Source organism: Solanum tuberosum, unplaced genomic scaffold (assembly GCF_000226075.1).
Source record: "Solanum tuberosum cultivar DM 1-3 516 R44 unplaced genomic scaffold, SolTub_3.0 scf00040, whole genome shotgun sequence".
Classification (NCBI taxonomy): domain Eukaryota; kingdom Viridiplantae; phylum Streptophyta; class Magnoliopsida; order Solanales; family Solanaceae; genus Solanum; species Solanum tuberosum.
In genome coordinates this window covers 2,238,796-2,253,973 of record NW_006238964.1, presented here as the reverse complement: position 1 = coordinate 2,253,973, position 15,178 = coordinate 2,238,796, and the positions used below count along the sequence as shown (strand labels likewise).

The following is a 15,178-nucleotide window of genomic DNA, read 5'->3' as shown; positions in this document are numbered from 1 at the left end:
TATTAGCAAAACTTAAATAAATTTGACCATCAAAATAATAACTTTAAATTAGCCGTTGAAACAAAAAAAGTCAAAAAAAAATTATGTGTGAGGAGGATTAAATATACCCATATGGGATTATATTTTTAGAAAAATAATAATAATAAAAATATTAAATTAAAATTAAGTTTTTCACTTCCGTTAAAGGAAAAGGGTATATGTGAGTCATTTGTATAGCAATAGGGGCATATATGAGCCACTTTCATAATGAGGGATATATCAGCTCTAATTGATAAAGTTGAGGGGTATATCAGGCCCTTTTCCCTACTTTTATTTTAACTGAGAATTGGCAGCTAAATTTACCAGTTGCTGTTACTGTAGCGAATGTTTGTAGCAGTTGAAATTTTTGAGCAACAAAAGTTCATCATAACGTATGATTTCGTGGGGACTTGTAGTCCACTAATCCTTATCTTTTTGTTTTTTTTGGCCTCCTCTTTCCATGGCCTTGTAGGTGAATGAATTGTAGGAAATTATGCTCAATGACCTTGAAAATGAGTGATTGTGAACTTTTGACCCTGCTTGTCCCATTGAAAAACTTTCAAGATAAAATGTGAAATTTGAAGTTTTGTCCATGGGAAAAGCGAGGTCCAACGTACAAAACCGCCTACTTCCAAGGCTGTAAATCATCCAATGAATTGCATTGAAGGTAAGATCTTTCTCTTTCAGCATCATAATTCCTTTTTCCTCCCTTTTTAGGTTGGGTCTACATGGTCAAAAAAGCTCAAATAAAAACAACACCTGTCCTTGAATATATATAGTAGTCTGAGCTCGAACGCAAGCTAAGATAAAAAGGATGCTTTAATTATTGGAATTATGTTATAGGTTCAATTAGACTCATGATTGGATCTGAATTTGTCTTACCTGCTATAGTTACTAGGACCAATATTTGAAATCTTCAATCGTTAGTTTTTGTAATACATCAATATAAATGGTCCTGCTGTAATAGCTAGTTTCATTTCAATACTTAACTCAATAAGAGTGAAAAAGGAAGGCTTTATATGAATCCTTGAGCAACCAGCTGAGAATGGGAATAAAATTTGCTAGTGTTGGTAAATAGATGAGTCAGTGGGATCCAGATAGGCCAAAGAGGACAGCACAAAGTAGTTGATCAGTACTGCAACGTACACAAGAACAACCCAGACACATGTCGACAGCGCGGAGTCAGGATTTTCACTAAAGGGGGTTCAAATTTTGAATAAGTGAACACACTAATCATACATAGATAATATAATTTTCCGTTGAAGGAGTTCAGATGAACCCCCGACTATAAGTTGGTTCCACCCCTATTCACGATTTAAAATATATTAACTCAATTCACTATCAAATATTTAGTGAAGTTCTTAATATACATACGAAATCTAGGTAAAAATTAATAAATTCATGTGAATTTATATATTATACTGTAGACCCGCCCCTATTCCCAAATAGGCAAACATCAAATATAAAATGTGATGGCCACCATAAGGATATATACTTTTAATTATCCATCGCACACACATATACAGCAAGGCAATCGCACGCGCAAAATTGCTTTTGGTTAGTTAATTCAAATTTTCTAAATTTATATACTGCACTAAGTGTCTCTTGCATATCAAGTTGCAAAAATATCATGTTTTAATTGTGTAAAGATTTTACTATCATCAACTAAAATAAATGGTATAATTTGACCTAATAATGTATAGTAACTTTTTATGCTATCAAATTAAGATGGCCTACTAGGCCTCATATGGTATATTGAAAAATAAAATTTTAAACCTGCAATAATAATAAGGTAACATAAGAAATAAAATATGAATTAATTAATGATTACTTGGGAAAAGAGTAGGCTATCCTTTATTAGAATCTATATATATAAATAAACATAGCTAAGTTAGAGAAAAATAACAATCCCAAAGTTACCACCCCAAATTAAGGAATTAAAACCCCACGAGTATTTGTTTTTTTATGGCCTGAAAACACTCCCCCACTTTCCCTTTTCTTGCCCCCACCCTTTACTATAAAGCTAAAGCAAGAAATTTAAAAACACAAACAAGGATATACTCCCCTTCTTTTCCATTTATGTTAACATATTTTGAAAAATATGTAGATAAATATTAAATATGTCATAACCTTTGTATCAGAAGCGAAGTCATAACAAAACCTGATAACTTTGGCCCAACAATAAACAAAATGAGAGAAATAATTCAGTATCAATATACGTAAAATTTTGGATAAAACTTCCTCGTTAAAAAATAAAATGAGAAGGTGTAGAAGTATTTGTTTCGACTTTATAAGTATGTTAGACTTTTTAAAATCGACTAAAAAATAAACGTGTCACATAAATCGAAGAAGTAACTAGAGAGGAAAAATAAAAATTTAAAAAGCATCAAAGCAATTGTCAACCCCACAAGTAAGAAACACTACCAAGTAAATATAAGGCTAGTACTTTGGTTGAAAAAGACATATTGGTTTATTGAACCTCTTATGAGAAAAGCAAAAACAAGGCTGAAAGCTTCAACAAAGTTTCGTTTTGGTGCTCTCACAAGGAAAGAAGACAGACAAAGCTAGCTACCTAAAAAGAAAGAAAGAAAAAGAAAATCATTGAAAAGGATTTTTATTTTTTTTCTTCTTCTTCTTCTTCTTCTTTCTTTATATTATGTGGCTCTTACATTAAAGTAAGAAACAATAATACTATATAATATATGATGTGTTGTTCAGAATAATCCTTCTTGATGGCTGGAAACCCTAGTAATAACTGGTGGAACAACATGTTGATGAACACAAGCATGCATCCACATGATTCTCATGAGCTTTTTTCTTCTACGACGACGACAAATCAACATTTCTATGGATCTTCAAATTTTTTGGCTGATAATAATCCAAGTCAAGATCATTTACCTCGCTCATGGAGCCAGCTACTTCTGTAAAATCTCCTTCTCTCTACTTTTTTTTCTCGTACGTAGTTAGTTATATATACAGTCAACTTGTTTGAGACTGAGGCGCAGTAATTTATATTGACTTCTTGTTGTTGTAGTTGCTATAGTGAGTTTGTGTAGAGAGTTCAAAGATTAGTAGTCTTTGTATTTGCAATATTCTTTTTGTGTCAAGCTTTACTCATTGAAGCTTTTACATTTACCAAACAATTCAAAAAGCTCAATTACTTTCCTATTTCTAAAAATTTCATGCTATGAGTTTTATAGATCGATATGAATATCATAAGTTGTCTCATAGTAAAATCAATTTTGTTGTTGATACCTTCTTCTTTGTCTTTTTTCTATAACTAGAGCTCGAAGAAGTAAAGGGATTTAAACAATAGAATATGGCTAGAAATTCATAATAGAGTTCAGTCCGACCACAACAACGACTAAACCTAGTAGAAAGAAAAAGTGAAAAATCATTACAAAAGAAACCTATAGCTCCTTTATATTTCTTTTCTATCAAATTGGAATCCATATGAATTATGTGTTAATTAATTTTAATTCTCCTCTAAATTACTTTTTCCTTTTTAATTAAATTTCAGGTCTGGATTATCTTGTGATCAAGAAAAACCTGATATAAGTGATCATTTTCAACATCAATACAAGAAGCTGGAGAATTGGGAAGAAATCCAAAATTTGAATTCCATCCATAATAATAATAATATCCCATCTAATTCAAGTTTTAGGGTTCCTTTTTTTGATGTAAAACCAGAAGAATTAGTGAGCCAAGGACTGTATACTAATTATCATCAAGATTTATCACCAGCTAGCTCTTGTGTTACCACTAATTTAAACCATAATAATATTTTTAACTTCTCATCATCTCCTGCTAATAAAATTACCAACAATAACAAAGTGGTTGAAGTCAAGCATCAAGACCATTCATCTGAGGTAAGTAAAAAAAAAATTACTTTTAAAAAAGTGGATTTTTTTCTTCATATTTATTGAATTTTCATAAAGTCAGTAAGTAAATATCAGTATTATTCCAAAAGGAAAAAAGTGATTATATGATTAATAAAAGCCAAACAATCCATGATTAGCCTAACTAATTTTAGTCATAGTAAAATTTTAATTACTCAGTGAATTTTAACATGTGATAGTAGTCTAGTTACTATTTTTTACTAGGTTACTAATTAAGTACTGTATTTGTTAAGAGATTTGCTCGTAATTATCTAATAAGTGATCTGATTTTGTGAAAACATTTTTACATCATTTTAGTATGTTTTGCCTAATCTGTTTTTTTTTAAAACCATTATTAATTAATAACTTTGCTGCATGAAATATAGAGTAACAGCACAAACAGTGGTGGGGTAACTAAGAAGGCTAGAGTTCAGCATTCTTCAGCTCAACCCTCTCTCAAGGCAATTCTCTCTTTCATATACAGTAACATCTTTGTCTAGATATTTTTTTATGGAATAATTACGTGTCTGAATCGTTCGGTAATCTAGTTTACAAAATATATACTAAGTATATATACACAACATATACATTGATAGTGTATATATAATGTATACTTCAACCATTTTACCATTGGTCGAAGGATATATATTCGTAACTTTCCTTTTTAAGAAAAAAACTATTATAGAAAAATATCATTATAGAAAATATATAATATGAAAATTCGTTTTATGAAAACTTGGTCTTTTTTTTTTCACCTGGTATACAAAATAGTTAGTTATCAACATTAATTTAGTTTGTTTATATTCGGAATTGCAGGTGAGAAAAGAGAAACTAGGAGATAGGATAACAGCACTCCACCAACTTGTTTCTCCATTTGGAAAGGTAAAGTAAACTGAGTTTAACTTTATATATACATCTAATTTTTATATTGTCATTATTTTTACCTGTTGTTACAACAGGTAACTTGTCTTATTTTTATGGAGACTAATTACGTGTAAATATCATTTAAACGTTGATGTTATGAATAAAATTTACTATATCGATGTATATAAATTCAGTTGAACTCATAATTTTAATATTTTTTATTTTGTAAACCTACTAAAATTATTATGTAATTTCAAAAGTATAATAAATTTATTGATAAAAATTATAAGAATTGAATCGATTAAATTTAAATCCTACCTCCTTCCCATAAGGAAGACAAGTAAAGAATATTTATGACTGAAACACTACGAATTATATTTTTTTTTGTAGTACTAGTAGTTTATGATGAAACAAATAAAAATGATATTACAAAAACAGCACTTTAATTTTTGTTTAAAAAATAGCCATAAAGGATTGTCTTTAACTAAAGTGATTTATTATGAGAAAAAGAAGAAGTGATAGGCATGGGTATATATGTTTTCTCTTTTACAGACTGACACAGCCTCCGTCTTGTCAGAAGCCATTGGATACATCAGATTCCTTCAAGCACAAATTCAGGTGACTTCACAAAACCTAATTTCTAAACTACCTTTTTTTTTTCTTTTTAATTATGGTGTTCGTGTTATCTTGAACGTACTCTTACACTAATTTCATAGGGGTATTTGCTATTTTCTACCAGCATAGTAACCAAGCAACTCTATGAAACAAATTTGAATCGATAGAAAGAAATCTCCTACTAATATATTTGCCTCCGATCCACTGAAATTTGAAACTGCGATATCAGTTCTTAGCGTACTTCATTAACCATTAATTATTTCCGCTTCTTACTTTATACTCTTATCATCCCATTTTTATATGTGGAGCTCTTTTTATTTTAGTCTGTCGTATAAAGAATGACATATTTCTATATCAAGTAACAATGTGCACTAAAACATGCAGGCATTGAGCTCTCCATACATGGGCAATGTAGCAGGAAGCATGAATCACACTCAACAACAATCTGCTGTAAGTTCTTTTCCTTCACATTTTCCAATAAAAATCACCAATATTCTCTTCTTTCACATCCATCATCATACACGTGCATCTCACTAATCATATATATATATATCATGAATAACTAATTTCTTTCATGAATTCAAGGAAATAAAATATGTATATACTACTTAGTTGTTTAATTAAGAAGTTGATGCTTTATTGGATCCCTAACAAAAAAAGCAAGCTTTGAGATTGAGGCTAGCTTTGCATTATTAGTAGTAAAAAGCAGAATCAAAGTATTTATCATCAAAATTTACTATTCAAAAAAGAAGTTGTCTCTATATATAGTGCAGAAGTTGCCAACTTTATGAGATCACACAATAATTCAATTTCTTGAATGATCCTATGGATAAAATCTTAATTATTATTATTCTCAATAACTTTAAACTCTTGAAATGAGTCCTTTCATATATATATATACCATAGTTTCAAGCTAAAGTTACTGAGTTTTATCGTATCCATAAGCAGAAATGTAGCTCCACCCATTTCATCTTAGTTATTGCATGTTGATTGCTTCCTCTCTTTTTTTCAGCACCATATATATTTATCATTTTGCATCTATTTTCTTATAATATGGTGATTTGGAAATAAAAATATTTCAGGATTTGAGGAGTAGAGGATTGTGCTTGGTTCCTATATCTTGTACACAACATGTTGGAAGTGACAATAACAATACTGTTGGAGATTATTGGGCCCCAGCTCTTGGAGGAGGAGGATATTTATAATTATTAATTAATGTAACAATTTTAGTGTTCCATAATATACTGATGTGTTGATGATGATGATGGTATTATATAGTATATAACATCAGAAGCAGTCACTCTCAAATAAGTTAGTTAGGGTTGACTGTTGCTGATGCTATATATTATATTTTGCATTTCTAATTAAGTGTAGGAAGGAACAAGGATATGAGTCTTATTGTATGGTCCAATATTGCAATTTTATTTCATGAATAATCATAAAATTGTATAAGCTGCTAGTTTGTAATTGTTGTATATACATTAGAGTTCATTTGGCTTTAACTGATTAAAAATATATAGTTGATATATGCTAGTGTTTTTGTGTTTGAAGCTGATTTTATACATAAATAATTACGTGTTTAAATAGAAGTGTTGAAAACGGATATAAGCATTTATATTTGATACAACTCTAAGCTAACCTATAATATAATGACTAACATATATGCGTAGGAATTTAAGTTACTACGATAAAATTGTGTGGTAAACTCATTGAATAGTTTAGAGTTGACTTTTGTGTTTGCTATTTTGAGTTAAATACAAGTTAAGTACTTAACGCTTTCCCTAATTAACCAGTGAATTAATGATAATTGGATATTAGTAGTAATAATTGGTGTGAAAAATAAAATGTGCATTGGGCTCGTACATCTTTTGTTTGAAAGTAAATTAGGTTAAGATAGTTTAACTTAATTATTTCAATGTCCTTACAACATATTTACGAATGTGTCCTTTTTTATTTATCAACTTATACGTATTAAAAATAGTAAACAATAACATATTCAGTGAAATTCTACAAGTGATCAAGGTTTGAGGATGGGAAAATGTATGTAGACCTTATCCATTCCTCGTGGAGGTAGAAAGGTGGGTTCATCAGGACCCTTGATAGTTGATTCGAGTATAACAAATCAAGGAAGGTATGAAAAGATAAAACAATAGTAATAAAATATAGGAAACAGTAACAACAACAAAATAATGTGATAATTAAATTAATAATATTGAGAAAAAAAATTAAATCTTGATTCTAAAATCTATCCTCAGAGAATTTTTTTTATAAGAAGTGACGGAAATCTGAAATAAAGTTGTTTTTTAGACCATATATAATTATGTGATTATCTGAAAATTAACCAGTTATTTGCTAGTATATCTTTTATCTGATCTCCAAATTAAGTATAATATATAGACTTGTACCACTTTTTCCTTTATGATGTAATCATCATGTAATAATTATCCTGACAAAAAAAATTACATTTTTCTTTTGCTTATAAGTTACTACTACTTATAACTTTTTTTAAAAAAATGAATAGACACTAATTTATATATTATGTCGTACGAAAGGGGAGGGATCTACTATTGAAGGTGGGATTTGCAAGGTCACTCCACTATCATTTTCCCACCAGCAAAAAGATAAATTGAATTAAAAAAATAATTAAGAGGATTAAATGCAAAAAGTGATAAGACTAGTGGTGTACTATTGTTCATTTTGTCCAATGTCAAACCAACACTTCTAACAATGTTGTTATAGAGTGGTTAATTTATTACTCCCTCCGTCCCTATTTACTTGTCCATATTTCCTTTTTTGGTTGTCCCTATTTAGTTGTCTATTTTGACAAATCAAGAAAGGACAACAAATTTTTTCCTATTATACCCTTATTTACACTTCTTGAAAATTGTAAAAGTGTATGTTGTTTCCCTCCAATTTATTTCACTTGAATTCAAATAAGTGGTTGTAATTTTGAAGTGAAAAGTTGTCATAAGGGTAAAATTGTAACTTCACTGTGCTAATCATTGTTGCCTTAATCTGTGTGCCATTTCTAAAGTGGACAACTAAAAAGGGACGGAGGGAGTATTATTAGATAATTCTATCTATCGATATATAAAAAGAAATCACTTATTATTTTTATTTCTTATTACAACAAAAATTTACATTTCTTGGTGACCGAGCAGCGAGAAAGGAAGAAAATTGAATGCTGCTAAACAGAAAGGATCTTGCTCCCTCAGGAGCGAGTTGTCCGTTTCGTTTTTAAAAAAATAATTAGTGTTCCTTTATGCATTTTAGAGGAAAAAGATGTTTTTTTGGCTCTGGATTCTTAATAAAGAGTGCTAAAGTCTTAAACAACATTAGTTAAGTATCACTATATCCAATGTCGCTAAAGACTTTAGAGACACATACAAAGTGTATTGATTGCCGCTAACCGTTACTTTATTGCTACTAAAGATCATTTTTATGTGATGTCTATTGAATATAAAATCTCATAATTCTAAACCACCTCCTTCGTCACTAGAACATATTCTTGAGTGTTGGTAGGACATATTTTTACACTTAAAATAATACTTCTTAAAAGCCAATACAAATTAGTTTAACTCCAAATAAAAATAGAAAAGAAAGTGCAAAAAAGAAATAAATTAAGATAAATGTGGCTAAACAGAGGTCAAAACAATCATCGATTCATGATCATGTTAGAATAAATATCAAAAAGAAGAAGATAGAACCATTATGTTGTCTACTTGTGTTTTATTAAAAAAAGTGTTTAATAAAATATACACTTATTTTATTTTATTTTCAAAGTCAGAGAGAGTCAGCTTGGAATGACAAGTGGCTGGTGTCGTTACCAATTTTGATTTCACTAACCAAAGAGTTAAATAAAAATAATACTCTCCTTTATCTGCTGGGCCATTCGAAAGCGGCGATCCCTGATTAAGAATGAAACACTCTCACCAGTGCACCATAACTCATGTTGGTCTTTAAAATAAGCATTACATCAGCTCATTTCACCTTCATTAATAAATAAATATATATAATATATAATTTATTAGATATTTCTAGAGAATTAAACGTATTAAAAAGATGAATTCTTTAATCTAAGGGTAATATTTATATTTTGTGAGTGTAACCCCTCCCCCCAAAAAAATCTTTGGTAATGGGCTGGGCGGCTAAGTTCTATAATATATTCCATTCAATAGAAAATGGATTGATTTTTAAGTCTTTTTGCTCATAATTTGCATTGCAATATGTTTATATTTATTGGATATTCCAAGGCATCCTCTTAGCAAAGAGAACAATTTGGTTTCTAAATGTTAAGGTGGGGTCAAAATTGGTCACTAATTTATCGTTAAATTCTATACTGTTTTTTGCGATTGAAATTATTTGCTCATCCGTCATCAAAAGCTTTTTTTTAAAAGTGATTTTACAAAGGTTATTCAGAAATTGCAAACACGGATCCATTTGAGGCATCTGTAACCATTGGGCTACAGTAGCTTATTGTGTCAATGACGTCCAAAATATGTTATTTAATCATTTCATATATCATTTTATTTATATTTACGATATTTTTTTCCGACAAAAGGTGTCTAATTGGACACTGACAACCATGTAGCTCTGCCCTTGAGCTGTTGATCCATGGGTAGGCAAGAGACAACATCGGTGGCGGAGCCACCTTACAATTAGGGGGTTCATCCAAATCCTCTTCGACGGAAAATTATATGATTTATACATGGTTAAAATATTTTTTTAGGTATATATAGTAGATTCGAACCCCATTCGACTACTTTGTGTGTTTATTTTTTTAGATTTTGAACCCTCTTATTAAAAATCTTGATTCCACCACTGAACAACATAGTGAACTGAAATATCTTAGTAGCCAGAGGAAAGAAAGCAAAAGTAATTCCCGTGTGAGTAACCTAAATTGTGAAAACAGAATTGTGGAAGAGCAATATAAGCGTAGTGTTATTCCTTATAATCAATGTGCATACATTAAAAAAAAGTCTGGGATAATTTTTGGGATTCTTTGGTTTATGTCCCTTCGGCCAAACTTAATTATCGTGCCTAACTTATACAATATTTGCTTGCTATTTTGTAAATTAGATCATTTGAAGTTATTGACTCATTGAGTTATGGTATTTGTTGGGCTGCGTAAAAATTCCTTATTTTTTGGTGAATCTTATATAATTTACATAAATCTCATAGTGTTAAGAGTTAATTACATTATTTCCCTTACAAAAATCTCTTAAAATTTATAAATTCTGGATACATCATTTGGACTTCCAGATAGATCAGTGGAACTTCCAGATACATAGAGAATGGATGTATCCAAGAGGTAGGAGATGTATCAGAGAGGGATAGGACATCCAGTTACATCATTTGAACTTTCGGATACATAAGTGAAACTTTCAGATACATAGAGAATGGATGTATTCAAGAGGGGAGAGATGTATCAGAGAGGGATAGGACATTCGGATACATAGAGGTGAGATGTATCCAAGAGGGGAGGGATGTATCAGAGAGGAGAGGGATGTATCTGAGAGGTATAGAAATGTATCAATGAGAGGAGAGTGATGTATCAAAGAAGGAATTTTTTTCTAAATGACAATAGAAAACTTTAGAAATTATGGTAAAATAAGATGTTGTAATGTGGAAGACATATCAGTTACTAAATCAAAAGCCCAACACAGAAAAATTGAGTTTGGGGTAACAGGCCCCAATTAGTCTGGCCCATCCAATAAATAAGGTCAACGCTCAAAATATTGTTTAGTCTTGAAAGTAGCAGGTAGATAAAGTGGAGTCGGACGAAATTCTGAGTTTGTAATAATCAAATGGGCACAGAAAATGGTGATAAATGGAGGAAAACAGCTGTTGTTGTCATAGATATGCAGGTATTTCTCTAATCTTCTTCTGATTCAGCATAATAGTAACTAACAATCATTTGTTGAAGATTTGTGTGTTTGAACTTAAATTTCAGAAAGATTTTATACTACCAGGTGCTCCTATGCTTGTTAGAGATGGTGAAGCTATTGTCCCAAACGTTATCAAGACCGTTGAGGTTGCACGAAACCGTGGAATCCCCATTATTTGGGTATTTATTTAAACTTCATGATTTTACTGTAAAGTTAAATTTTACAATATTAATGGAATTTTACCTAAATTGAGCTTCATATAGCCGATACCAACTGGAGGTGTAGTTGTTGTTGTTGTTGTTATTGTAATGGATTATTTTAGGTTAAAATGGATGGTTACGAGTAGTTAAACTAATTTCTGACCAATAAATCAATTTGTGTTAGGTTGTCCGCGAGCATGACCCATTAGGAAGAGATGTTGAATTGTTTCGTAGGCATTTGTACGGTGATGGGAAACCAAAACCCACATCAAAGGGGTGTGTGGGAGCAGAACTGGTTGATGGGCTTCTTATTCAGGAAGGTGATTACAAATTGGTGAAAACACGTTTCAGTGCATTCTTTAACACGAATCTTCATTCGTATCTTCAGGGCATTGCCGTTACTAACTTGGTCGTTATTGGTAATTAGATGCTTATAATCGAGATTTTCTATAGCTATAGACTTTACGATTTGATGTATGTATTTGTCAAGTGACTTATATTTTTTGTTTAGGTGTTCAAACTCCAAATTGCATACGGCAGACTGTCTTTGACGCTGTAGCATTGGACTATCAACGTGTGACGGTCATTATAGATGCCACAGCTGCTGCTACTCCTGATATACACATTGGTAACAGATAACACCACAAAGCAGTCGTTTTTGTGCTTGTTTACTTATTTAGTTTTAATAACTTATTTGTCTTTTAATCTAGGGACTAGGCAAGTTGATTAGTATTGACTGTCAAATAACTTCATGCTATATCTTATTTTAAGTAGTTACCAATTACAACTACTGATCACTTAACCAGATCATAAGTTCGGGCCACAAAGGTCGACTATCTCCTCATTATCGATACATGCTTTAGTGTTTAACCTTGTCTTGTCCTGTCATGTGAATTCATAGATGAATTTGCTACATATTTGAAAGATCAGGCACTAGGGCGTCCTTATTATTCTGCATTTTGAAAGCTTGTATGAGGAAATTACCGTTTACAAAACATACTTGTCTAGGCCATAATCTTTATTTTGGATCCTTAATCCTTACTTATCTAAGCCATAACCTTAAGTATCAGGAAATACAGAAAAAAATCTGAAAGTACGTCAAACATTTACTTTCAACCTTATTCATGTTTCACACTGCAATCTTCAGTAAACACGTTAACTCTTTTTCACTATTCGTCATCCCAGTTTGCCCTTGGTAACCTCTGCTTGCACAAGTCATAGAGAAGTCTGACATGGTACTGCTCCTTCAAACTATCTAGATCTTGGAACAATTACAAAACGTTTGAACTAGGAGACTGCCGACAGTTATCATTTCTCTGAAAAGAAATACTATATGTATTTAATAATAACAGTTTTACTATGCCATTGGTTTCAAGACTTGAACTAAGTTTCGCTAATTTTGTTGGTTTTGAAGTTGCCTAATTTTTCCTCCGAGAGGACCATCAAATTTATGTAGTTCTTTTAAGGACTTTGTACCTTGCGAATCTGTATTTTTTTGTTCTTAGTTTCTTACATCACAACTCATTTAGTTCCATTTGTAAGTTAGAAGCATAATTATCAGTTTCTTCCTTGTTTGAGAACAGCGAGCCATCCTTATCAGTTTAATTGTCGAATGTGTTTCTTTTTGGTCGTATTAGCAAACTTGATCTTGAATGAAAATAGTCCGACTAAAGTTCTAGCGAAACTTTAAACTCAACTTCATGTAGATGTTCAACTCATTTATGATTCATCTCGAGCTACTGTTATGTGCACTGATTTTTTTTGTATTGCAGCGAACATATTTGATATGAAAAATGTGGGAGTGGCGACTCCTACATTAGAAGAATGGTGCCAGTCTTAAGGAGCAATAGAAGTAGCTAAATCAGGTGCAAAGATATCTTTCACATGTTTGTTTTATTGTTGTAAGCTTATACATATGTAATAGAAATAATATGCAACATGTTCAGACATGATCTCTATAATCATCTGTTGGATTCAATCTGTTTTATTATTTTCCTTTGTACATAGGCTGTATGTTCCTCTACTCTTACTCTCCTCATGTCTCAAATTTTTCATTTGCCTATGTAGAAATTTTATTGTATTTAAATTAAAGTGAGTTTAACAATTGAGATATAGCTATTTTCTTCAATTCATGGGTCAAGCATGTGAATTTTTTCTTTTTTTATTTGGGTGGCGGTGAGATTTGATCTCAAAACCTCTGTCTGCTCTAATACCATGTTGAAATGTGTGACTATCTCATCTAAAAGTTTAAGCTCAGAGCACACTTTTATCGTGGCACCTATGTACTTTTGGTAACAAAATATTGAGAAAAAAGTACTCTTTATCAGAAAAAAATATTGAGAAAAGAGTACTACTAAAACGTGCAGAGAATAAAATTACATGGTACCTTAATCAACTGACCTGCCCCAATTTATAATTTAGAAAATGAATCTCTAGATACATTGAACTAATTTTTTCCATCTAAGCACACTGAACTTTTCTCCTTTTTTTTTTTTTTCTTCTTTTAATTAAAAAATGAGTGTATTAGCAAGATCGAGCAGGCAAAATTACAAACAACATTACAGGTAGTGACTGATATGAAGATATTACCTAGTATTTGACATATTCATAATATTTATCAAAATTGCAATAAATAGTATATGATTGAACTATTGATTTTAAAGTTAGACTTTGACTCTATGCTAGAAACCTGAAAAATTGTAACCTATAAAGTTTAAATTTCGAATCTGTTTCTCAAATTTATGATTCTTCTTTCATTTCATTGATCGTTAAGCTACACTTTTGGGTGTCCCCACTGTTTCGTATCATCTACGCAATACACAACAGTGCCAGCGAAAATAAATTTTGCAGGTCAGGAGTGTTAGGTAACATAATTCTACCCGAGGGGCCTCCCAGTAGGGGCCATTCTATTCATTTGACTAAAGAGTTAACTCAAGGCCCGGTGGCCGGTGCTCGGCCTTAGCTAATTGATTGTGTCCTCCTGACCATCCAACGTACTTTATCTTCACCGAATATCACTTGCCCAGCTCCCACAGATGCTTATATCCGTCATGGATACACGAGTTCATACAAATAATGGCTTGCATGGTTTCGAATTCAGCCGGGGTGTTGGACTTGTCTTAGTTGGTTTTCGAAGGAAAGATACTCGAGACTCTATATAGTGATATTTGTCTAGATTATATATAAATAATTTTTGGATAATATATTTTTCTTACATATCAAACACGATAAAATAAGTAAGCAACACACCAAATAGTACTTTTAGTTAGCATTTAAAGATACATGAAAATTGTTTGAATCAGATAGTGAAACGGATTTTGAAACCTTTTGTTCAAATAACTGTTTGACCGTGAAATTTGATTAGATTTTGAATTTTTATCTTCAAATATCTATTTGACCATGAAAATTGATCAAATTGTGAATCGGATTTTGGAATCTTGTATTCAAATATCTGTTTGACCATGAAATTTGATGCGATTTTGAATCTTTATCTTCAAATATAAATTTTAAAATATTTTTCCCATGAAACATATATATCCAAACACAATTTTAATTTCTAAAAATCACAATTCAAAAATTCAATTTCAAAATTTATGATCAAATGAAAGCTAAAAATTTTAACTGAAAACGTAGACGAAATAATAGGTTTAACTACCTGAGTTTTAATTTCAAAGTAGTAATAAAAGGATATACGACAGACTTTTACTCCTAATTA

General features: G+C 31.0%; 2 protein-coding genes across 4 annotated transcripts in view; both read left to right on the top strand.

Moving 5' to 3' along the window:
• LOC102594739 (transcription factor bHLH68-like) overlaps positions 1 to 6,834 on the top strand; it is an 8,228-nt gene extending 1,394 nt beyond the window's left edge. Inside the window, exons 2-9 of the mRNA XM_006343028.2 lie at positions 491 to 685; positions 2,737 to 2,941; positions 3,539 to 3,887; positions 4,283 to 4,357; positions 4,713 to 4,778; positions 5,313 to 5,378; positions 5,760 to 5,825; positions 6,458 to 6,834. Coding sequence (XP_006343090.1) covers positions 2,751 to 2,941; positions 3,539 to 3,887; positions 4,283 to 4,357; positions 4,713 to 4,778; positions 5,313 to 5,378; positions 5,760 to 5,825; positions 6,458 to 6,580 — 936 coding nt within the window. The 5' untranslated portion in view covers positions 491 to 685; positions 2,737 to 2,750 and the 3' untranslated portion in view covers positions 6,581 to 6,834. The remainder of the gene's footprint in view (positions 1 to 490; positions 686 to 2,736; positions 2,942 to 3,538; positions 3,888 to 4,282; positions 4,358 to 4,712; positions 4,779 to 5,312; positions 5,379 to 5,759; positions 5,826 to 6,457) is intronic.
• A 4,272-nt stretch (positions 6,835 to 11,106) lies between these two features.
• On the top strand, positions 11,107 to 13,486 carry LOC102594407 (probable inactive nicotinamidase At3g16190). 3 transcript variants are annotated; one of them, XM_015306785.1, is made up of 5 exons: positions 11,107 to 11,242; positions 11,329 to 11,442; positions 11,648 to 11,783; positions 11,975 to 12,091; positions 13,236 to 13,486. In XM_015306785.1, the coding sequence occupies exons 1-5, from the start codon at positions 11,183 to 11,185 to the stop codon at positions 13,301 to 13,303; spliced, it is 495 nt and encodes a 164-aa protein (XP_015162271.1). In that variant the 5' UTR covers positions 11,107 to 11,182; the 3' UTR covers positions 13,304 to 13,486. The 3 variants fall into 3 exon arrangements, with proteins under 3 accessions (XP_015162271.1, XP_015162270.1, XP_006343089.1); XM_015306784.1 differs by having other exon boundaries at positions 11,109 to 11,242; positions 11,348 to 11,442; positions 11,648 to 11,882; XM_006343027.2 differs by having other exon boundaries at positions 11,110 to 11,242; positions 11,648 to 11,882.
• The last annotated feature ends 1,692 nt before the right edge of the window (positions 13,487 to 15,178 follow it).